This window comes from Perca fluviatilis, chromosome 4 (assembly GCF_010015445.1).
Source record: "Perca fluviatilis chromosome 4, GENO_Pfluv_1.0, whole genome shotgun sequence".
Taxonomy (NCBI): Eukaryota; Metazoa; Chordata; class Actinopteri; order Perciformes; family Percidae; genus Perca; species Perca fluviatilis.
In genome coordinates, this window is record NC_053115.1 from 37946060 (window position 1) to 37970494 (window position 24435).

Here is a 24435-nt window from a genome sequence, read left to right on the forward strand (position 1 = left end):
GAAGGGGTTTTATTTTTACAGTGTAAAATATTCTAAATAAATAACAATGTTCTAAGTAAATAGGTTTGGAATTATTTTTACAACTTAAATATATTTTTTTTCGTAATTTTCGTAAATTTCGTAAAAGTATAGAAAAAAGTACCGTTGGGTACCGGAACCGAATTTCAGGTACCAGTATCGGTAGTAATATTGGTTCAGATGTGAAAGGTACCCAAGTCTACACTAAGGCCTATATAAAAGCATCCAAAGAGCACCATGCCATGGGACCTTTAACTTTTATTCCATTTTCAAGAGCTGCTGAACAGATTTTCCTTGTACAATGAGCACAATGAAAATAAACATCTATCTATCTATCTACAGTATCTATCTATCTATCTATCTATCTATCTATCTATCTATTTACAAACCCCAATTCCAATGAAGTTGGGACGTTGTGTAAAACGTTATTAAAAGCAGAACACAATGGTTTGCATTATCGTTTCCAACCTATATTCAATTGAATACAATACAATAACTTTTTTTTGTGTGCAAATATTCTCTCATTTTTAATATGATGCCTGCAACACGTTCCAAAAAAGCTGAGATAGGGGCATCAAAAGACTGGGAAAGTTGAGGAATGCTCAAAAATCACCTGTTTGGAACGTTCCACAGTTGAACACGTCATTTGGAAACAGGTGAGTGTCATGATTGGGTATTAAAGGAGCATCCCCAAAAGGCTCAGTCGGTCACAAGCAAGGATGGGGCCAGGTTCGCCACTTTGTGAACTGTTTGAGCAAATAGTTCAAAAGTTTAAGAACATTTCTCAATGTACAATTGCAATGAATTTAGGGATTTCATCATCTACAGTCCATAATATCAATAAAAAAGATTCAGAGAATCTAGATAAATCTCTGCATGTAAGCGACAAGGCCGTAAACCAACACTGAATGCCCGTGACCTTCGATCCCTCAGGCAGCACTGCATTAAAAACGACATCATCGTGTAAAGGATATTACCACATAGGCTCAAAACCATTGTCAGTTAACACAGTTCGTCGCTACATCTACAAGTGCAAGTTAAAACTCTACCATGCAAAGCGAAAGCCATTCATCGACAACACCCAGAAACGCTGCCGGCTTCTCTGGGCCCCAAGCTCATCTGAGATGGACTGACGTAAATTGTGGTCTGACGAGTCCACATTTCAAATTGTTTTTGGAAATCATGGACGTCATGTCCTCCGGGCCAAAGAGGAAAAAGGCCATCCAGATTGTTATCAGGGCAAAGTTCAAAAGCTAGCATCTGTGATGGTAGGGGGGGTGTTAGTGCCCATGGCATGGTTAACTTGCACATCTGTGAAGGCACCATTAATGCTGAAAGATACTAGACTGGCCTGCCTGCAATCCAGACCTGTCTCCCAATGAAATGGGCGGCCAGTATGAAGCGCAAAATATTACAACAGAGACCCCAGACTATTGAGCAACTGAAGTCGTAAATCAAGCAAGAATGGGAATGAATTCCACCTACAAAGCTTCAACAATTAGTGTCCTCGGTTCACAAATGTGTTTTGAGTGTTGTTAAAAGAAAAGGTGATGTGACTCAGTGGTCAACATGCCCCTGTGCCAGCTTTTTTGGAACGTATTTGTGGGGAAGCACTTGCTCCCTCACTGTTTTGCTATTTGTTCCCACACTTACTATTTTGTTAAAGGAACATGACAACTTATTGGGACTTTAACTTATCCAGCGTATCCCCCAGAGTTAGGGAAGTCCATACCCTTCTCATCTCCGTGTGTGCTGTAACGCTGCCTGACGCCCCCAGCGCTAGTTAAGCCTAGCCCAGATCCTGGAGGTAACTGGTTCCATCTAGCCTACTGCTCCGAATAAGTCACAAAATAACGCCAACATGTTCCTGTTTACATGTTGTGATTACTATCTAGTAATTGTTGACTCTATTACTACAACTCCAGGCGAACTCTGAGCAAACTCTCTGCCCCTCACCACAGGGCTTCAGGTGCTGCTAGCAAATTACTCCACCCAAGTAGCAGAAGTAGCAGTTATTTTGTCACTTATTGCGAGCAGTAGGCTAGTTGGAGCCGGTTACCTCCAGGATCTGTGCTAGGCTAAGCTAGCGCTGGGGGCGTCAGACAGAGTTACAACACGCACGGAGATGAGAAGGGTATGTACGGACTTATCTAACTCTGGGGGATACGGTGAATAAGCTAAAGTCCCAATAAGTTGGCGTAACCTCTCAGCCTCATCTAATTGGAACATACCACATACACAGGTGATTATAAGGTGAGCCAAACTGACATTTACACTCTGTATCTGAAAATACTATTACATTTGGATAGAACAGTACTGCTGACATTACTATTTATACATACATGTGCACCCACAACAATAGGCATCCCAAATATTATCTTACCTATTGTTCTACACCTTAGGAATGCCCCCCCCCCCCTTTGAAAGGACATAATTAGGCAAACCTGTATGTACGTTCCTTAGATAGATAGCTAGATAGCCCAATAGATACAGTGGGGAGAACAAGTATTTGATAGCTAGATAGCCCAATAGATACAGTGGGGAGAACAAGTATTTGATAGCTAGATAGCCCAATAGATACAGTGGGGAGAACAAGTATTTGATAGCTAGATAGCCCAATAGATACAGTGGGGAGAACAAGTATTTGATACACCGCCGATTTTGCAGGTTTTCCTACTTACAAAGCATGTAGAGGTCTGTAATTTTTATCATAGGTATGTAACAGTGATATATTTTGAATACATTGAATGGAAATACATAGGTTAAAATATACTTAAAAATGTGCATACAAGTATAAGTTAAAACTGCTAAGTTAAAATTTTGTAATTCATTGCACTGCTTGGTTAAAAAGATGGCCATTCATTTCTTTGAGTTAAAATGAACTATGATCTGTAGATCGGTAATCCATTGCTCTGACCTTTTTCAGGTAAAAGAGGCTTAAAAGATAAATAGGATAACAAGGCGATTTGTGTTTAAAATGTTGTGTAAGATACCTATAAGATTTTGGGAAAAATGCACTTGAAATTACATTTTGCAGTATTTCTTTGTCTCCTTAAGTTTCTATTTGTTTCCTGTTTTTAGCACCAGTTGAGTTGCTAACCTGTGTTCGATTACTAATGCCTTGTTCGGACTGTAGGGGAATGTGTGGCTTCCGCTCGTCCACTACAACATTGGATTTGAGTGAAGCAACGTTGCGTCCGTGTTGTTCATTCTATTTTCCCCTTTTACAGGTAAGAATGAAGGTTGTGATATTTGATCAATGTATGTGTTTTAATTCTGTAAAGGAGTAAAATATTAGTTACTGTGATAACTCAAGCATGTGAATTTAGAAGATTGAGTGTAAACGTGCTGCTCTATTGTGGCCTGCATGCTAACTGCGTCACGTGAAGTTAGGTGAAGCGTGCTACTAACGCTAATGTAACATCGCCGTTGCCTGTGTTCACTAGTTTCTATATTGTTTGTATCAGAATGCTATTGCTGCAGTTTAATAATAATAGTGTTGATTATTACGGTGTTAAATATGCAGAAGCAAATATTCTGTTTTAGTGCAGCTGAAGTAAGATTATCAATTATTCTGGGTTAATAAGAAATGCATAGCAGAAGTATTTTGTAAGGTGCAGTTAAGATCTATTTTGTTTTGTTATTGAAAATACTGTTTCACTGTTACTTACTCAAAACTGTTTGAGTTACTTAAAGGGACATCATTGTGTTGTGAACAGAGAAAATACATGTAAATCTGCTATTATGATGTTACTGTTGTTCATTCTATTTTCCCCTTTTACAGGGGCACAACAGGTACACTTCAACTGTGAGAGACGGAATCTAAAACAAAAATTCAGAAAATCACATTGTATGATTTTTAAGTAATTAATTTGCATTTTATTGCATGACATAAGTATTTGATCACCTACCAACCAGTAAGAATTCCGGCTCTCACAGACCTGCTAGTTTTACTTTAAGAAGCCCTCCTGTTCTCTCTATTACCTGTATTAACTGCACCTGTTTGAACTCGTTATCTGTATAAAAGACACCTGTCCACACACTCAATCAAACAGACTCCAACCTCTCCACAATGGCCAAGACCAGAGAGCTGTTTAAGGACATCAGGGATAAAAAATCTTGACAAAAATAGAGCTTTTTGGTCTACACTCCACTCGCTGTGTTTGGAGGAAGAAGAAGGATGAGTACAACCCCAAGAACACCATCCCAACCGTGAAGCATGGAGGTGGAAACCTCATTCTTTGGGGATGCTTTTCTGCAAGGGGGACAGGACGACTGCTCCGTATTGAGGGGAGGATGAATGGGGCCATGTATCACGAGATCTTGGCCAACAACCTCCTTCCCTCAGTAAGAGCATTGAAGATGGGTCGTGGCTGGGTCTTCCAGCATGACAACGACCCGAAACACACAGCCAGGGCAACTAAGGAGTGGCTCCGTAAGAAGCATCTCAAGGTCCTGGAGTGGCCTAGCCAGTCTCCAGACCTGAACCCAATAGAAAATCTTTGGAGGGAGCTGAAAGTCCGTATTGTCCAGTGACAGCCCCGAAACCTGAAATCTGGAGAAGGTCTGTATGGAGGAGTGGGCCAGAATCCCTGCTGCAGTGTGTGCAAACCTGGTCAAGAACCACAGGAAACGTATGATCTCTGTAATTGCAAACAAAGGTTTCTGTACCAAATATTAAGTTCTGCTTTTCTGATGTATCAAATACTTATGTCATGCAATAAAATGCAAATGAATTACTTAAAAATCATACAATGTGATTTTCTGGATTTTTGTTTTAGATTCCGTCACTTACAGTTGAAGAGTACCTATGATAAAAATGACAGACTTCTACATGCTTTGTAAGTGGGAAAACCTGCAAAATCGGCAGTGTATCAAATACTTGTTCTCCCCACTGTAGATGGATACTTTATTCATCCTGAGGGAAATTAAAATGTTTAGATTGATTAAGCTGGTGAGCAGCTGAAATCACAGGCAGGACCACTATGCACCCATTAACCCACTAAACAGGCCTATGTCAAATGATAAAGTAGCAAATAAACTAAAACAGTACACTGACATTAAGCATTAAGCAGACACAAAACATTGTTTTTTTTTGGAACAGAGGCTAGTGAAAAGGGAAAAGGCAGTCTTTTCACAGAGACTTTATCATTACGATCAACTTCATTATTTTCTGGATTTTGTATCATAGTCCCTAAACTTATGTAGAAATGCAGGAAATGGGATTCAAATAGAAAAAATGTTTTTGGCTGAGTACCCCCACAGACCCCTGGTTTTGTCCCCCCCGCCCCCCCCCAAAAAAAATACTTCTCAAACCAAAGTTCCACCCTTGGCTGTAAGGGGGTATTTTTTTCTTCCACAATGTTATTGAAATGTCAAAGTTCTTTACGAACAAAAAAAAAAACAGACAACAGACAATCACCCTATTACAATGGCATAAAACAGAAGACAAAGAGAAAATAAATACTGTCACTGTAGGAGTTCACTATGTCCACAAGATGGCGGTAACGCAACACTAAGGATGCCAGCTGCCACTAAACCTCGGAGAAGAGGAAGAAGAAGAAGAAGAAGAAGAAGAAGAAGAAGAAGAAGAAGAAGAAGGTTCCGACTTCTTTCCTGTTCTCCGGTTAGCTGTCCCCCTGAAAATGAAAATGCCTACACTCCAGTTACTGAGAACGTACGTCAACCAGCGCCTGACTGTGGCTGTTGAAGATATAATCGAGATGTTTGAAAGAACCATAACCGAGTACGAGGAGGAAATGTATCGCCAGCGCAGGCTGCTGGGAGCTGAGCAGTCCGGCGGCGGCGCCGCCAAGACAGTGTTCAGCAACCAAACAGGTTCGTCACTCTTTTATTTGATATAGCTAAGCTCTCGCCTTTAAACTCGCCCAATAGTCAGCAGGGAGACGTTTAACTTTGTGGTTCAGTTGCTGTGTAAAACTGTTCAACGTTAACCTTACCCCTCTCCATCTCCATCTCTGTTGACGTTGTTGACGCTAACTCGCAAAACAAGCTGGTCCCGACACCACAACAGGTAAAGTTAGTGTTTTATACCGTTCTGCCGAGAAACTGGCACGAAAAGCCCTGTACAATGTAACGCAATAGTGTAATTCAATCAATGCAGCTGCTCTGAATTAAATACAAACCCGTAAGTTAACGTTACATACTGTAAAATAACAACACAAAATAAACACTATACAGTATAATTGAAACTTTCTTAACCCTTGTGTGGTCCTTCGGGTCCCGGTGACCCGAAGGACCACACAAGGGTTAATATTAATACCGACAGTCTGACAGGAGTTGAATCAACACCCGCTTTCGCGAATTTATATTTCCTAGATGGCAATGGCCTGTCCCGCCCTACTCTGCCTTACTCTGCCTCTGATTGGCTAACCCTGGTATTCTCAGTCCTCATCCCTTAGTGGTCCCCTAATACTGTATCTGAAGTCTCTTTTATATAGGCCTTAGTGGTCCCCTAATACTGTATCTGAAGTCTCTTTTATATAGACCTTAGTGGTCCCCTAATACTGTATCTGAAGTCTCTTTTATATATGCCTTAGTGGTCCCCTAATACTGTATCTGAAGTCTCTTTTATATAGACCTTAGTGGTTCCCTAATACTGTATCTGAAGTCTCTTTTATATAGACCTTAGTGGTCCCCTAATACTGTATCTGAAGTCTCTTTTATATAGGCCTTAGTGGTCCCCTAATACTGTAATCTGAAGTCTCTTTCCCGAAATTCAGCCTTGGTGCAGAATTACAGCAACTAGAGCCAGTCCCACAATGAGCTTTCCTTAGGATGTGCCATTTCTGTGTCTGTAGCTATTGAGGAGGAGAGGGGGGGCAAGGTGGAGGGTGGGGGTGTGGCCTTGACCAACTGACACTTTGCTCATCTGAAAACCATGATGTCTCTCTCATGGGTGGGCTAAATTCTCTGGGCGGGCAAAGCAGAGAAAGGGGAGGTAACCTTGGTCCTTATGATCTCATAAAGGAGAAGATTCCAGATCGGCCCATCTGAGCTTTCATTTTCTCAAAGGCAGAGCAGGATACCCAGGGCTCGGTTTACACCTATCGCCATTTCTAGCCACTGGGGGACCATAGGTAGGCTGGGGGAACTCATATTAATGTTAAAAAACCTCATAAAGTGACATTTTCACACCATGTGACCTTTAATCTGTTCGGCCACACCAGCTTCCATCAGGCCGCACGCTGCAGCGATCGTTTGGCGTCTCCTCTATTTCTTCCGAGAGCGAATGTGTGAAGCCAGGAAGGTAATCGCGAACAGGAAGACCACAGTGCAGCTGGATACTTTACAAAATAAACCAAATCTCTAAATGAAAGACCTAGGTTGATGGTGATTTATGGCTGTCTTGACTTCTCAGCTGAGTCTACAGCGAGACAAGTGATCAGAGAGACAGAGACAGACAGAGATACAGACAGACACAGACATTTTGTAAAGTGGAGAGGACAAGGATCGCTTTGTGACCGGTGTGGAGAACCGCGTGCTTGGAACAGCGAGCTGCCAGGTGCGCGATCAAACACGGATCTACGCTTCACGGTGCTACAGCGCGCGGTGTGTTCCTGCCGTTCCTAGGGGTCCTTCCTCAAGCAAATGTTACGTTGTTCTAAAAAAAGAAAATGCAATTTCAAATTATTTTGGACAATTATTAATACCTTAGCTGTGTCTAAAAAAAGTAAGAAAAGTAGGAAAACAAATACTAATTTCGAATAAAGGGCTCAACCTTTAACCATCTTAGTTGCTGGTGCTAATAGTCTTTGCCCTACTGGTAAGTGGTCACAGGAACGTTATTGCACGTGATTGAATAACGCTAGTCACTGTTCAAAAGCACCGATCGGTATATTGTAATGCAATTAAATTAAACTGCCCAGTCATAAATCCTAATATTCACTGTGTAAAAGGGGAAAATTTGTTTTTTCCAGGGATAGTGAAGGCATGACCCGCCCTACTCTGCCTCTGATTGGCTAGTACTCGTTGCCTTCATTGGTTGTAATTGGTTAGGTTAAGGCATATATAAAAGACTTCAGATACAGTATTAGGGGACCACTAAGTCCTGTATAAAAGCATCCGAAGAGCACCATGTCATGGGACCTTTAAATAACATGGGTGCCGAAATGACAATAGCTCCGCTTCGCGGCACTTCAGCATACGGTGTGTTTCTGGCCTAAACCCCCGCTAATTAGGCGCACCTAAGTCTTCCACAAACCTAGATAAAACACTATTTAAGTTCCTTAAATGTCTTTTTTTTTTTTCTTCATTTTAACATGTTGTCCTTTTTATGTTTGTATCTCAGGTGTGTCTCAGGAAATCCAGCCGCTGGTTATCAATCCAAAGGTTCCCCCTGAACAGCAGGAGTGGGGCCCTGGTCCGGACCCGGAGGAGCCCCCGGAGCCCCCGCACATTAAAGAGGAACCAGAGGAGGTCTGGATCAGACAGGGGCTTCAGCGGCTGGAGGGGGCTGACATCCCAGAGTTCCAGTTCCCTGCAGTGTCTGTAAAACGTGAAGACGATGACGAGAAACCTCACTCCGCAGTGCTCCATCAAAGGCAAACGGAGGAGCCCAGAGAGGCAGACCCTCCAGCTCAGCAGACAGGAGCCGGGGCCGCCGTCCGCAACTGTGACGCGTCAGAAGCGGCCTTTGACTTGGACGCGGCCGTTTTTTTAAAAGCGGCGAGCGACGGCCAGTTTTTCCTCTCGCAGTGTTTTGAAACTGAGACCGAAGCCTCGGACGACGGCTGGAAGCACGCGATCGAGCCTCAGCCGCCCTGCGACCCGCTGAAAGACAGCGAAGCCGCGTCTCCTCCGAGAGCTCACGGTCAGGGGGAAGTCTATAAATGCCCGGCGTGTAGCAAAACCTTTAAGCACCACACGGATCTGCAGAGGCACGTCACAAGCCACACAGGGGAGAGGCCGTTTGACTGTGCCGAGTGTGGCAAGACGTTCCGGCACAAGGGAAGTTTGCACATACACATGAGGAAACACACAGGAGAGAAGCCTTTTCGTTGCCTAGTTTGCGGAAAGAACTTCACCCAGAGCGGAACGTTGGCCGCGCACGTGAGGATTCACACCGGAGAGAAGCCTTTCAGCTGCTCGGTGTGTAACAAAAGGTACAATGAGAGAGGGACACTGGCGCGACACATGAGGGTCCACACCGGAGAGAAGCCGTTCACGTGCTCGCTGTGCGGTAAACGATTCAGCGAGAAGGGCAATCTGACTAAACACAAGAGACTCCACACGGGGGAGAAACCGTTCAGTTGCCGTGCATGTGAGAAGAATTTTAGTTTGCTGTCGCACCTCCGAAACCACAAATGTCCCGGTGAGAAGAGCGGTGGAACTGTAGAGCAGCCGCTTCAGCTGAAATCGTAGACCGTCAAGTGATTTTAAGAAAAAAAAAGAATGTAATTCTTTGAATGCTTTGTGATTTACAGTTGTTTCACTCCCAGAGTTTCCGCGGGGTCTTCAAAAAGTCTAAAAACTTCAAAGTCAAAATGTTAGGCCTTTTTAAAAGGTCGTATATTCACTGACGTGTTGTGTTTTATGCCTTAAATAATTTTGAACTCGTCTTAATTTTCCTACGTCCATGTAACGCTACCTCCTAATGCTCATTGAAATGCTACCGCAGCACTTTTTAATTTTTTTATTCCGTGGTGTTGTAGTTCTTTCCTTCACTAGTCCAAAAATGATCCCATGTATTTCATTACAAATGAGACCAACACGCAACTTGTGATGTTGACTTATTTTGTCAGCTTTCGTGTTATCGGCGCGAGTCTCCTGGGGATTGTACCACAGACTCATTTCAGACGTTTCCATAATATAGGTCTTGAATTTCATTCGTAATGGTCTAAAAAAGGCTTAAATTTGACTTTGTGAAACCTGCAACCCTGTCTCCTAGCCTTTAATCCCTAATCACACACACACATGCGCGACTGCAATCGGCTAACTTGTTGCTCTCGCCACCAAATATAACGTTTCACACAATATAAGGCTTTTTCCTCGCCATCGCGATATCAACCGCTGCAGTAAACGCATGGCGAAAGGCTTGCGACCTATCGGGAAAGACACTCCGAAATTTTGTGTAAATTGAAAGCAATTATCAGCAGAAAACAAACTGCACTTTAAAAAGTAAATGCTCCTTCTTTTAGTGGTGCCTTTTTTTTTTTTTTTTTTATATATATTCAATTGAACCCTATCTGTGAATTGTATTTTGATGACCGACGGTTTTAATACAAGTGCTTGTTTTGAAGAAACAACTCGCACAGCCCAAAAATTCTAATGTGCAGGCGCGTTGGAAAATATCAGCAACTTAACGCACTCTGCCCTTTACTCTTCACCGTTTGTTTACAAAAAAATTGTTTCGGTCCCTCCGCACCTTCGTCAAGAGTCTGACTCTTAAACAGGAGAGTCAGACCGAGATAAAGAACAGACACGTGAGAGACAAATTAACATTAAAATAAAGGGGCAGCGTTAAATAGTGAAACCATTAAATAATCAGTGTATAATAATCAGAAAATGTGCCTTTATGATGTGTACTGTACATGTGTATGGTCCCCTTGTGCGATGCCATTGTGCCTGAACACATCCTGTGTGGACACAGATGGACGACTGCTGCTGCTTCTCTGCTAGCACGCTGCTAATGCTACGCCTGCTGTGTACACGTGGTGCAGGCTAACCCGCCGGCTGTAGCTTCATAACCATATCCATTAAGCCTCCCTTTTTCTTATGTTAAACAGCTATTTTGTATATATTTGTCACTGTATTTATTGTTTGTTTTTTTCCTATGAATGTTTAATATGTCTGTTTTGTTTGTGTGTGCACCAACCACCAAGGCAAAGTCCTTGTAACGGTAACTTACTTTAGCAATAAACCTGATTCTGATAAAGATTCTGATATTCACTACACTACTGTAGATATGAAAGTGGTATCAAAGTGGGAAAAAAAGGCCTATTTCTCCCAAATTATTCCTCAAATGTTTTTAGCATCTACAACTCTAATCAGGTAAAACATGCAACCTTGGTGGTATGACAACGGGGCCAGCTGGCCAGACTGTGAACTGGATTGAAAAAAACAGCACTACACAGAATAGTGGATGTGAACTCCGTACCAATCACTGCAAACCCAGCTGTCAAAGTGTGGGTGGGCACTAGAGGGCGCACATGCACTGTGCACCAATATTCCACTATTATTCCGAATATGACAATATTCTGAGTTTGAGGTCATGTAAATAGCATATCCCCAATATATTTCCGAATATAGCATTTACTGATTAAGACGTGCAATTATTCTGGTATTATTCAGGTTTTAGAGGCATTCTTTGGACATGTATACAGCGCATTTGGAATAGGCATCTCAATCAGGGTTTTTACCGCAGTTTACATGTAAACGGGAATATTAGTGGAATATTCACTTTCTTTTTAAATTATTTTTTTGGCTTTTTCGCCTTTATTTGATAGCACAGCTAGGTGAGAAAGGGGAGGAAGACATGCAGGAAATCGTGGTTGGATTCAAACCATAGACCTCTGGGTCGAGGAATTAACATGCACCTGCTCTACCCACTGATCCAACCCGGCCACGGTGAAATATTCACTTTCATCAGCCATGTCAACAGCTTAGTCGGAAGGTCGTCTTTTTCGGAATAAGGGCAAAAAACGGAATATTATGTGCATGTAAACCTAGTCAACCGCATTACAATTCTGTGTTATGTCTTCTTAGGCTACTTCATTCCAACTTATTACCACTGGTTTTGCACCTGTTTTTGGACTTCATGGTTAATAAATCTCATTAAATTATACTTACTTTTTGAGTTTTAAAATAAACAACCTAGAAATTATGAATTATTTTGACTAATAATTAAGATCAGAGGAACGTATGCTGCTTGATAATCACAGCCTGTGTCGTGTGTGGAACTGTCCATGATACTTTTGGGCAATTTGGTTGAGCGAAACCTATATTTTTTTATATAGAAACTTGGAAACGGGAACAACATGAGGGTTAAATACAAATAGCTCTCAGCTCCCCCCTCTCCACCCAGAACTCCTCCCCCACACACACACACACACACACACACTGTCACTGGGAGATATTTAAAATTTCATTTCAGTTATCAGCAGTGAAGCAGAAGGTGTACTTTTCAGTCCACTGACATTCTGACACATTATTATGGGATTTAGATTAACAGAAGATTAGAAAATCATTTGAGGCAAGACTACAGCATCCATAAATAAAAACGTATATAAATGTTGTGTGCAAAAATGACGTTCAGCAAAAATATAATACAGTTACAGTCTGGTCAGATTTTCAAAAGAAATAAGACATTAAAGCTCCATTGCACTCTGCTGTGTTTTCATCAGGCAGACAGCCAACATGACAAAGGATAGGATATATAGACGAAAAACTGTGTGGGGTTACTCCATTTCTTCCGGAATTAAATGCATCTCCCACCTGACCCGAATAGAATGAAATGGGCATACAGTCTGCATCTAAATTATTATCATTATTTTTTTGCCATTTGGCAAATAGATGTGACTCTCATCTTTACTCAACGTGACTTGTGTGCTCTGAATCTTAACTCATACAACAGGGGTCTTCGACGTTTTTTAAGCCAAGGACCCCTTAGCTGAAAGAGAGACAGAGCTGGGACCCCCTACTGTGTATATTGTAGAAAATTAAGTTGGATATTAAACTGGGCCTACAATAACGTGTAGGGCAGCCTTAATCCTTTATGCATACCTTTTTAGTGCATAGAATACTAAGCTATTCAAATAATAATTGTTGGCATGGTTTTTTATAAATTATGTTATAACGTTAAAAATATGGCAGAGTGAATCTTTAGGATGAACTGGATCTGTGGATGGCTACCTTATTGACTATCTTACATATGGCCCAGTAAGCCTATCATTAATGTGTTTTGTTTTCACAAATAGGCAGATTTATATTTGCTAATAATATGTTGGGTTCATGTTAAAACGTTTTCATTTTTTGGAAACAAAACTTTCTAATCCAAAATTGTATAATTTGGTGCCCCCCTGCACTAACTCTGAGGACCACCTAGGGCAATGGTTCCGGAGAACCCCAGGGGTCCTTTATGGGGTCCCAGGGGGTCCCCAGCAAAATGTGGAATCATTTATTTTCCCTGTAATTCCATCCATAAGTAACACAATGGCAGAATGTATGACTATTTTGGTCATGGCATTTCATAGACTTTATGTAATAAAACATCTAAAAGCAAAAACGCTATCAGCATGGGACCCTGGGACAAAATCTAATCAAATGGCGGGGTCCGTGGTCTAATTTGTGTCAGTTTTGGGGGGTCCTTGATGTCAAAAAAGTTTGAGAACCACTGCCCTAGGGGTCCCGGACCCCCTGTTAAAGATCTCTGTCATACAAGACTAGAATTGTTAGTATAAGCTGGTATAAAAATCTCCCTCCCTCCCTTTTTTATATCCTTTCCATTGTAAATCACTTATGAAGCAAATAATGAATGGCTGCCTGGAAACATACAACAACTATTCACCGATAGAGAGAGGGGTTAGAACGTAAGGGGGGAATTTCATTTGAAACTGCAGTACGCTCGGGCTAAACTCAAAAGAATGTGGATTTGGATTTGTTTGGTGGTTTTGTGGAATAGTCTGGACGAATGGATCAAACAAAGCATATACGTATCATGCAGTTTGAAAGAAGAAAAGATTTCTTCTTGGAAAGTACAAGAGGCGAGGAAGGAGAGTGAAGCTCTTACTGATGTTAATGGAGATTGCTTTTTATTTTTGTTCTTTTTTTTTTTTCCTGAGTAGGACGTGAATTAGAGTGGTGGTCTAGTGTTAGGTTGAATCAATCGCATGGAATTACGGACACTTTCTCCTCTATCATTCAAAAAAATATGTTACAGCATCAGTAGCCGGACATGTCTCTTGTAATCTTTTTTTTCTCTCTCTCTTTCTTCATTCTTTATTTTCCCTCATTTAATTGTTCCTTTCTTCTGTCCCTTTCTTCTGCATTGTGGTTTTTTTTATCTATGCTACCTTTCTGGCTTTCTTTTGCATCCCTATATGTAACACTGTTTTTTTTTTTTACATGTGCTTAATAAATGAAATAAATATTATGATTCTTTGTTATACATTTTTTTCTTTTTATTATACTTTTAATTATTTATTTTTTTAGATCGTTTATGTATATGTATGTATATGTTTTTTTTAGGTTTCTGAAATGAAGATATCATTCATTCATTCCTTTTCACAGTGTTTATGCACATCAGAGCAGATTAAATACTCAGTTTCCTTTTCTCTTCCTGTCTGCAGGCTGGATCTCCTTGCTTCTCTCTCTTCTTTTCTTTTGTCTCTGCCTCTCCATGTGTGCCTCTGTTAGTGCTGGCTTTCCTTGCTCAGGGAGGGGTTCAGACTGTCCTCATGTCTTTATTGGCTCTTGCCTCCGCTCCCTCTGTCTCCGTCTCTGTAATGAAAAGAAAGGGGGAATTGAGCAGCACTGTGACGTTGCCCCCTCCACCCATGAACTCATGTGCTCTCTCTGCCTCTCTCTCTCTCTCTCTCCTTGCCCTCATCTCCGCAGCTCGCTCTGTGACTGATGGTGGATGGCTGGTCATGTGACGTTATAATACCCAGGGATTTTCTGCCAGGCATGCTCTGTAGGCTCTCTGCTTCCCTCCATCCATTCAGTCCTATCTGCGGAGAGGTAGCCTATTATTGTCCCGCATCCTGGAGGATCTATTGTTGGCTGATGGTGACATTTACCACGGCTCTGACTGAGGGCACACACTCATCTACACACACACACACACACACACACGTTGGAATACAGGTGCAGTTGTAAGAGACGGCAGCAGGGACGTGGCAGCATTTGTACATGTAGCTGGTAAGTGACATCTTTGGTGCGTGTGTGTGTGTGTGTGTGTGTGTGTGTGTGAGAGAGAGAGAGTGTGTGTGTGTGTGTGTGTGTGTGTGTGTGTGTGTGTGTGTGTGTGTGTGAGAGTGAGTGTTTGGGTTGCTTATGTAATTCACCAGAGCTCCTATCTGTCACTATAATCAGCACCAAAGATTTCTGTGTTGTGTCTGGACGTTTCCACTGGCAGTGTATTCCAGTATAAACAGGAATCGTTGGTCCTGTGTGTGCGTGTTGTGTGTGTGTGTGTGTGTGTGTGTGTGTTTGTGTGTGTGCGTACGCGCCACAAATAAATGAATCTGTTCACTGCTTCACCCTCTGCTTTAATTGAACAGCCCTGCTTTCTGCCATTGATTTTGGAAACACTTTATTCGTCGATTCCATGATGTTTTAACGTTTTGGCTGAAATCGATTGTGTTGATTTTTTTTCAGGGTTTGAGCATGTGAGGTGAAAGACTCCTGCTGTATATCAACAGAATAATCGACAATGAAAATAACTGATAGTTGCAGCCCTCGCTCGCTATAGCTATTTGTATTTTTGTGCATTTCTGCCTCATTGGGCAGAATACAGTGAGCCACAGAACACAGATCATAACATCAGCTCTCAGGTGCGCCTCCAGAGTAAACACAGCAGCAGTGAAGACAGACGGACAGACAGTTGGACAGTCGGACAGACAGACAGACAGACAGACGGACAGACGGACAGACAGACAGACAGACTTCCATACTTTTTCTCTTTTTCCTAAATCACTATTGTTGCCATGTTAGTTCCTGTTTTTTCTCTCTTTTCTTTTGTCTGCTCTTTTCTCTCACGCCCAGTATAACATCCATTGGTTTTGTTTTGTAATGTGTATGTGTATGCATATATATCTACGCATGTGTGTGTGTCTGTATGTAAGTTTACGAGTGTGTATGTATATGGGTTTATACGTATGTGTAAAATATATGTGTGTGTGTGTGTGTATGTATGCATGTATACAGTATATGTGTATATTTATGGGGGAGGGGGCTTTTGCCCCCCGCCACCTGCCACCTGAGCTGGTGGCTGGCGGCTTGCTGCTCAGTGTCGCCATGGCAACCACAGTCTGGACCACAGTTGTGGGCTGACTGACAGACTGATATTGCCATCCATACAGTTGTTTTGGTGGGGCTTAAACAGAGACGTGTTCTTGAAAGGGGTCAATGAACAGGGTTTATGTCATACCAGGGCTCAGGAAGAGTACCGGTAAAATGTTGCGTGGCCAGGTCCAGGTCTAGGGGATTGAATTACCACTAAGCCTCATTTAGGGTAGAGGTGGAAAGATCCCCATGTTTGCAACTTGAAGTAATCATGCCATCAGACTCTAGAGGGTTGTTTGATCGCAGAGTTGGCTGTGTTAGGGTTTAAACGATTGTGCATTTAACAACACTATATCTATTAGATGCGCATTTAATTACCTTCAACAACTTTTTTAGAACTAGGGTTCGGATGTTGTTTTGAACCGTACTGACGAATCAGAAACCGGTCATTATGGAAACTCCAACATGACAAGGCGATGACATCACTATTCAGTGTTTAATATAGTGTTGGTTGATTGTTGTTGAGATTAGGCATTCAGGGAGACATGTGACACTTAGCATTTTTGGTTTGTCCTCTGTCAGTCAAGCTAATTCAAACCATGTATAGGTAAAGATAAATCAGTGAATCTAATGGGATCTGAATCATTTGGAATCAGTTTTAAATTGCGGTGAAGTGGATCACGACGTATGTATCTATTCAACTTGTGCATTGTATTGAATAATCTCAAATCTGAGAGGCAATCATAAAAAAGATCCCCACAATTTATGTGCGAGCGTAGGTATGGAGACATGCATGTATGAAAACCGAGTGAGAGATGGTCCTGTGGGTGTGTCTGCGTGTCCTTTGGCAGGGTGCTGTGCTGAATGCCACATGGCAGCGTTAATCTAATCCCAGCCAATTCCACTCCAATCCTCCCAGCAGAGCTGATCAGGGGCAAAGCAGGATGAGAAGGCTTTGGTGCCTTCAACTGCACTCTGTCATCAGACACACACGTACAGTATGTGTGAGAGAAAGGGTGAAGACGCAGCCCGATAGAGAGTTTTAGTATGGACCTTGGTGTATGTGGATGTGTGTTTGCTGTACATGCCCCATGCGTGATCGCAGTATTAAGATGGATTTACACATTATGGGTTTGGACTCGACTGACAGGAGAGTGTGATGAGAAATTCAAGTGTGTATCACCACACACAGACACACACAACCCCCATGCTCCATCTGATAATCAGACGATGTGCGCAGAATTGCCAACTAAGCTGATCTGTATGTATCTAATTAGAGGGGTAGTGGAAGATGTATTCAGACTGTGTACTTGTGAAAAAGTTACCACAATTCAAACGATACTCAATTACAAGTCCTGTATTCAAAACCGTAATTACGTATACGTTATTAAATGTCAAAAGTAAAATTACTTATTTCTTATGGTTTACCATAAGTCCGCACTTGCTTGATGTCGGCGCTGTCCCTGGGTGGAAGCTAAACAGAAGAAAGTGGGGATAGTTTATTTGTGTAGGCAGCAACCTACCGAAAACAAGCATACCCAGCAACACGGTGCAGGAAGAGGAGAAAATATTCATAATATAAATAATATAAGTTCGGCAAACAAAGTTAGCTGACAGTTAGCAGACTGTGCTAGATAGCTAGCAATGGACTCTACAGGACGGTATTCAGAACTTGGATTAAATTTTATGAAAAACCCTTTTTATTCTTTTGATCGGTGGACACTTACGGACCAGAGGAATATAAATAATCCATGGAATGGACCCAGATTCAGCGTTTAGGACCAGCTCACAGGTAGGGAATCGTCATGATTTCTCTCTTTTGTTTGTTCATTAGCATGAGCACTAAGATTATGAATCATACCGTTACACTGTTGGGTTGTTTAACTGTGTATCACAGTTGATCATGTGATCATACATTTTGTTGTAAAGTCTTAATCTGCAATTGTAGCTCTCATGCAGCCACCTAGCTTGTTATGTTATAAACTCATAGGAAAACAGCAGAAAGAGGGGCGGTTTGTCCATTCTGGGCTACTGTAGAAACATCGTGTAAGAACATGGCGGACTCCCTGGGAAAAGTGGGGTGCATCTCATTGCTCATGTTGCTTAAATTGCCTCCTCAACTCCTCCACTTGCACCGGACAGACACGAGGAAATCATGGGAGGAGAGAGGAAACGAGCGAATGGGTTGTAAAGGGATGAGACATCCTTTCCTCTAAAGAGTCACATGAATTTGTCAGCTGTTTGGGCGGAGCTAGCAACGCTTTTCAGCTGCACGGCTTCCGGGAAGGCTGCTCTCGTGTATCCTCGGCTATAGCTCCTCGGAGTTCCCTCCTCGATGCTCGGTCCTCGGGGCAGAAATAAGAGCTTTGAGACGGCCTTCACCCGAGGAGGGACCGAACAACTTCCGGTTCAGACGAGGACAGAGGAGTCGAGGAGCTATCAAATAAGGGGGATGAGATTCAGCCTATGTCGCTTAAATTGCCTCCTCGACTCCTCCGCTTGCCTCCCTTCCTCGCGTCTTAGTCCCTCGCACCGCGGAGGCACGGGAGAGACACGAGGAAATCAAGGGAGGAGAGAGGAACCGAGGAAATGTGTTGTAGAGGGATGAGACGTCCTTTCCTCTGAAGCGCCACGTGAATACGTCGGCTGTATGGGCGGAGTTAGCAACTCCTTCAGCTGCACGGTTTCCGGAAAGGCTGCTCTCGTGTTTCCTCGCCTATAGCTCCTCGATGATCCCTCCTCGATGCTCGCTCCTCGGGGCAGAAATAAGAGCTTTCAGACGGCCTTCACCGAGGAGGGACAGAACAGCTTCCCGTTCATCCGAAGACAGAGGAGTCGAGGCGCTATCAAAACGGCGACATGAGAAGCACCCGTGGGTGTACTAAGAAGCCCTTTCCAAATTCCCAGTTCGTGCATCCCCGGTTCAGGCATTTTTTCGAATTTTATTCACAACGTGGCAAAATGTGATAAGAATGTACCGTGGTCGTACATTTTTATTTGTAGCCTATAGCCTATATAAGGCTATTAAGTGTAAAACACTACAAATGTTTGTATGAAAAGAACTACACAAATATGAAGGCTGCAGTAGGCCTCTACTATATACATACGAAAACACTATTGATTATTAATCCGTGGACTGGCTCTTTATCCGAAACCGCCTATAAGCTTAAAATCATCCACCTTCCACCCACCTAAATTAATTATTTTCTCCGATTTAGAGACCTGCATGGACGTTTAACTGGCCCTTTATCCCTGTAGCCTACGTTGCTTTTTAAATGATGTATTGCAAAATGAACCTAGGGGTTAATAATAGAGATGCACCGATAGACCGAAATTGGCCGGTTTTCACGTGCTCGGCCATGACGGGCAACCGGCAGGTCAGTCTGACAAATGCCAATTTCATGCCGGTCAATGCTACAATTAACTGACAACATTAGTTATACGAGTTACAGTTACGTGTGTGGCGCGTACCCGCTCGCGGTGTGAAGCGCGTGTCCGCGCTATTCTCGCACATGTAGGGAACCTCGTGAATGAACCTGCAACATGTCAGCTGTTTGGAAATTCTTCAGCGTGTGTGCAGAAGATAACAAGTTTGTGATATGCAACACCTGCAAGGAGAAAGTAGGGCGTGGAGGGACGACACCAAAAAACAAAATCAATTTTATTTTAGTTGGATATTGGATGTGAAAAGAAGGAAATGGTTCTAACATTGCACTTTAGATGTGTGTGAATTTCCCACACCAGGAGTAATTTATATAGTTCTATTTTATAGTAATCCATTATCTGTTCAAAAAATGTTCTATGTTCTGTGCAAAATGTTCTATTAAAGAAACGATAGAAAATAAATATTTGCATGTGCTGTAAAGTGGTTAGAAAAAATGAAATCGGAATCGGCTAAAATCGGTATCGGCTGGCCTAACTCAATGAAAATCGGAATCGGCCTAGAAAGTTGTAATCGGTGCATTTCTAGTTAATAACATGTGTACCGAGTCGACCGTTCTCTGACATGTTTTCATACTCGAATGTGTCTCTAGCTTGAAACAAGCTAGCGCAAACTGGTGATTAGCTTATAACGCAAGCCTTCAGGGCAGAGGGTAAAGTAAAAAGAAATCTCTATTTCTTTACCACTAAAAAGGCTCAAAATAGCACCACACTTCCACAGTAGCGTAATGAGGGTCCTTACATGTTTACCACAGCATTGAGAACTTTGTAAGTGTACAAACAGTTCAGGCTAGCGTTATAAGCTAACCACCGGTTTTGCGCTAGCTTGTTTCAAGCTAGAGACACATTCGGTTAGCATGAAAACAGATCCCAGAGAACGGCTGACACATATGTTATTAACCCCTAGGTTCATTTTGCGCCGGACTTGTCCTTTAATGTATGAGCATTATCTATAACGATTTTCTTTAATGATTAGAGATGCTGCTTGTAAACGTTTCCGTACGCAGTCAGGTCACTACAGCTGATATCGTTGGATATTTAAGCAGCAAAACTAACTGTAGTTAGGCTATAAACTTGACAGGGGAAAGACAACTAGACCTTCTGAAATAATCCTAAAGAAGTTGCTGCTGTTTCTCGAGCATCTCTCAGACGCACTTTCAAATGAAGCTGTCTGTCCGACAGCAGCTCTGCTATGTTCACATTTTAGAGAACGTTAATAATATTTTCCTCGTTGATTGTGTACTATTTAACCCACCCGCTATTAATCAGAATGTTAATTTGGTAATGTTAGATTAACCACGGGGCAGTGATATTATCATTTTCTCTCTCTCCCCTTTTAGCTCTCTCTCTCTCTCTCTCTCTCTCTCTCTACCTCTCCTTTTCTCTCTCTCTCCTCCTCTCGCTCTGGCACGCCTCTTTGTTTACATGCCATGGGTGAAAAGACTTCTGCAGAGGTACATGCAGTGTATCCTCGATAATAACTCCTCCTCATCGATTGCTTGCTCCTCGATGTGCATTTTAGGAATTGGGACGTCCTTCAACATGGTGCGCTGAGAATGATTTCCGGGTCACAAGCCGGAGGATCGAGGAGTCGAGGAGTTACAAACTTGGGAAATGAGAAAGGCCCCAGAGAATGGGAAAAGTATAAAGATCTAAACACACTGAAATACTACGCTGTATAATGTGAATGCATACATGCTTTAATAATCAGTCATTTTCTTAGGGTGGATTATGAAAGACACTGAGAGTGTGTGTGTGTGGATTAGATCTGAGTGCAGTTTGTGACTGACGGCCATTACTGACACAGAATCCCACAAAGAGACAAAGACCATTTACAAGTCCCTGAGGAGATGGGAGGGAGGGAGGGAGCAGCAGGAGGAAGGGAGGGGACAGAGAGAGAGAGTGATGAGAGTGTTCTCATTAATTATTCCTTCATTATTCACACATAATGGCTGGTTATGTCTGGGTTAAGTTAATGAAAGATCATGGCCATTGTTTTGAAAAAATAAGCCCCAAAATGACTGCATGTTTGTGTCAGGATGCTAATTTGACAAGTGTCCAGAATAGTCTAGGGCAGGGGTCTTCAACGGTTTTTTTTAAGCCAAGGATCCCTTAGCTAAAAGAGAGAAGGAGCAGGGTCCCCCTACTACATATATTGCAGACTGATCTCATGAAGTGGCGTATGTATGACACGGCAATTCGTATGCCATTATTGGCGTGTTATCAAGACGCATACCGTATTTGCACTTTTTTTCCTACTTTGGCTGGTCCTGCGACTTATAGTCAGGTGCGACTTATATATCAAAATATATATAATTTAACATGTTTTTACATGTTAATTCATACTGAAAACATTACCGTCTACAGCCGCGAGAGGGCGCTCTAGGCTTGTGACAACTAGAATGCTGCTCCTAAAGACAACTGAGAAAGAAAAGAGATAACAAACTGCAGGGAGTAAAATATGCAGCCGCAAACGGTAATTGAGAAGCAGAAAGAAAGTTTGAAATGAGGGAGAAACTTGTGAGGGAGACTGGTGAAAAGGTGACTCTTACTGCAATGAAGAAAACAAAGAAAACTAATCGGCTAATCGCGGGCTATCGTGTGCTATTGTATAGTTCAATAACTGTTAATGTGTTACGTTGACATACCGGACACCTACCGTATTCAGTCTGTTGTTCTGTGTGCTATTGTGTAGTTGACAGATGAAAAAAACGTATAGTCCGGTGCGACTTATATATGTTTTTTTCCTCTTCATGACGCATTTTTTGACTGATGCGACTTATACTCCGGAGCGACTTATAGTCCGGAAAATACGGTACTCGCTTTTTAGGATGTTTATCAATGCCATTTGGCCTCCATTGACTTACATTACCTTGCGATTGCGTGTGAATTGACGCCGTAGCGAGTAGTATGAAAGGGCGAAAATCCGCAAAGGGAAGTTGGTCGGGGTGGGGGGGACGGGTAAAACACAGGACTTTCACTCATGAGACCGGGGATCGTGTCCCACGTGTCACGTTTACTTTCCACGTTTGTTGTTTTCCTAAACCCAACCCCATTGTTCTTTTCCGAAACCCATCCGGTTCTGGCGTGTGACGTTTCCTTTCCACGTTTGTTCTTTTCCTAAACCCAACCTGCGTGTGACGTTTCCTAAACCCAACCGTAGCCTCACGATAACACGTAGTCTTGCGATAACACGTAGCCTCGCGATAACAAAAGTGGCGTGTATGTTTACTCTGTGACGTTACAGACTGCCGTCCGCTGTATACAGCGTAGATATACACGCGGATAGCTCGAAATGCGTACCGTTAACAGGAAAGTGGCATGTATGTTTACGCAAAGTCATGATGTCATGTTGTATATTGTATAAAATTAAGTTGCATATTAAACTGAGCCTACAATAACGTGTGGTACTTATAAATAAATACGTATATAAATAAAACTTATATTATATTACTTTTACAAATTTAAATTTATCACAGAAACGCTGCAACATTGTGCTAAAACCCCATATCAGTTTGTATTAACATTCATCATTTCATGAACATAATGTCAATATATGCATTTGCTTCTTTGCAACTTCGGTCAATATCCCTGGTGACCGTCAGATATAAATAAACTGCTCAGTCCACCTCTGCTTAAATTGTCAGGTGCATTTAGAATTTTTTTGGCGGAACGCCGTCCTGCCATTTTGACAACAGCTAAGCTAATAGCTACATTAAGTTAGCTGGCCCGTCTGCCTGCGCAGAGAGCAGCTGTGCACACGCCCCTCGAACTGGGTTGTGGGTTGCCAGGTTGCGGTGACAGCTGGGCAGCGTTTTCCCATGCCATTATAAGGTTTTGGTGGCAGCACCTTAGCCAAATGAATGTAACTAAAAGACTTTCCCCAGATCTAATGATTGTAGTTGGACTTCTTTAGCAAGTTTTGTCTTTAAGCTAATGAGTGTTATTTATTGATTATCTGCTCTAGCTTTACCAATGTTTTAGACACAGATATGGTTATAATAACGGTCCAAAATGATGGAGAAAAAAAAGGCCTCAAAACTACGACAAATTTGGGACACAAATTGACTACAAAGAAAACACAAATGGCCAAAAAGCAACACAAAATGTATGAGGGAATTGCATTTTTTTTTCAACTGGAAAAACGTCACATTTTCTTGAGGAAGGACACTGCCAAATACTGGCATGAATATCATTGGGCTTATTCAATTCAATTTTATTTATAGTATCAAATCATAACAAGAGTTATCTCGAGACACTTTACAGATAGAGTAGGTCTAGACCACACTCTATAATTTACAAAGCCCCAACAATTACAGTAATTCCCTCAAGAGCAAGCAGTACGACAGGGGCGAGGAAAAACTCCCTCTTGGGAAGAAACCTCGGACAGACCCAGGCTCTTGGTAGGCGGTGTCTGACGGGCCGGTTGGGGATATGATGAACAGTGGCGATAATAGTCAAATTAATAATGGAACAGTGACTTCAAATGGTAGTCGTAGTAGTTCATGTCATATCAGGGCGCTGCAGGGCGTTACAGGATGTAGCGTGGCCCAGCAGAGCATGGATGGACGTAGCAGGAAGCAGCAGGGTTCAGCAGGACGCAGCATGACATTGCAGGGCACCGCTGAGCTCAGCAGGGAGTGCAGCAGGACCACGGCGACAGCTGCAACCAGGATCTTGGTGCCAACGTTCTCCAAGGAAATACGCTGGGGGGAAAAACATAAGGACTCCGGGGAGTAAACTCCCCAGAAGCTAGGATTAGTAACAAGCATTTCTGGGACGGGATGCACACAAATGGTAATAGAAAGGGAGAGGAGAGAGCAACTCAGTGTGTCAAAGGAAGGAAGTCCCCCGGCAGTCTAGAACTATAACAGCGTAACTAAGAGAGACAGGTCATAAGGAGAGGTAGCCTGTTCGGGCTTTGAACTCTCCCCTGCCGGATCGAGCTTTGCTGGCCTGCCTCCCTCTACTTTTGTTATATATTATTAATCTAACAATTATGAAGAGAAG

The 24435-nt window shown here is 42.4% G+C and overlaps 2 protein-coding genes across 3 annotated transcripts in view; both read left to right on the forward strand.

Annotated features, from left to right (window-relative positions):
- Positions 1 to 5580: 5580 nt before the first annotated feature.
- LOC120558220 (zinc finger protein 501-like) lies at positions 5581 to 10917 on the forward strand. Its single transcript, XM_039799181.1, has 2 exons — positions 5581 to 5856; positions 8330 to 10917. Exons 1-2 carry the CDS (start codon positions 5664 to 5666, stop codon positions 9400 to 9402), a joined length of 1266 nt encoding a protein of 421 aa, XP_039655115.1. The 5' UTR covers positions 5581 to 5663; the 3' UTR covers positions 9403 to 10917.
- A 3729-nt stretch (positions 10918 to 14646) lies between these two features.
- plekha6 (pleckstrin homology domain containing, family A member 6) overlaps positions 14647 to 24435 on the forward strand; it is a 135321-nt gene continuing 125532 nt past the window's right edge. Inside the window, exon 1 of one of the 2 annotated variants that reach the window (XM_039796336.1) lies at positions 14647 to 14898. The gene's annotated coding sequence lies outside the window, so the exon portion shown is untranslated. Of the gene's footprint in view, positions 14899 to 17706; positions 17777 to 24435 lie in introns of those variants that run through there. The other variant, XM_039796337.1, reaches the window with a different exon arrangement.

What these genes read in the sequence shown, in the direction of transcription:
- LOC120558220 (XM_039799181.1), top strand. Translation starts at nt 5,664, where the DNA reads ATGAAAATGCCTACACTCCAGTTACTGAGAACGTACGTCAACCAGCGC. An exon ending in AGTGTTCAGCAACCAAACAG is followed by an intron (nt 5,857 to 8,329) that starts GTTCGTCACTCT and finishes TTTGTATCTCAG; the next exon opens with GTGTGTCTCAGGAAATCCAG.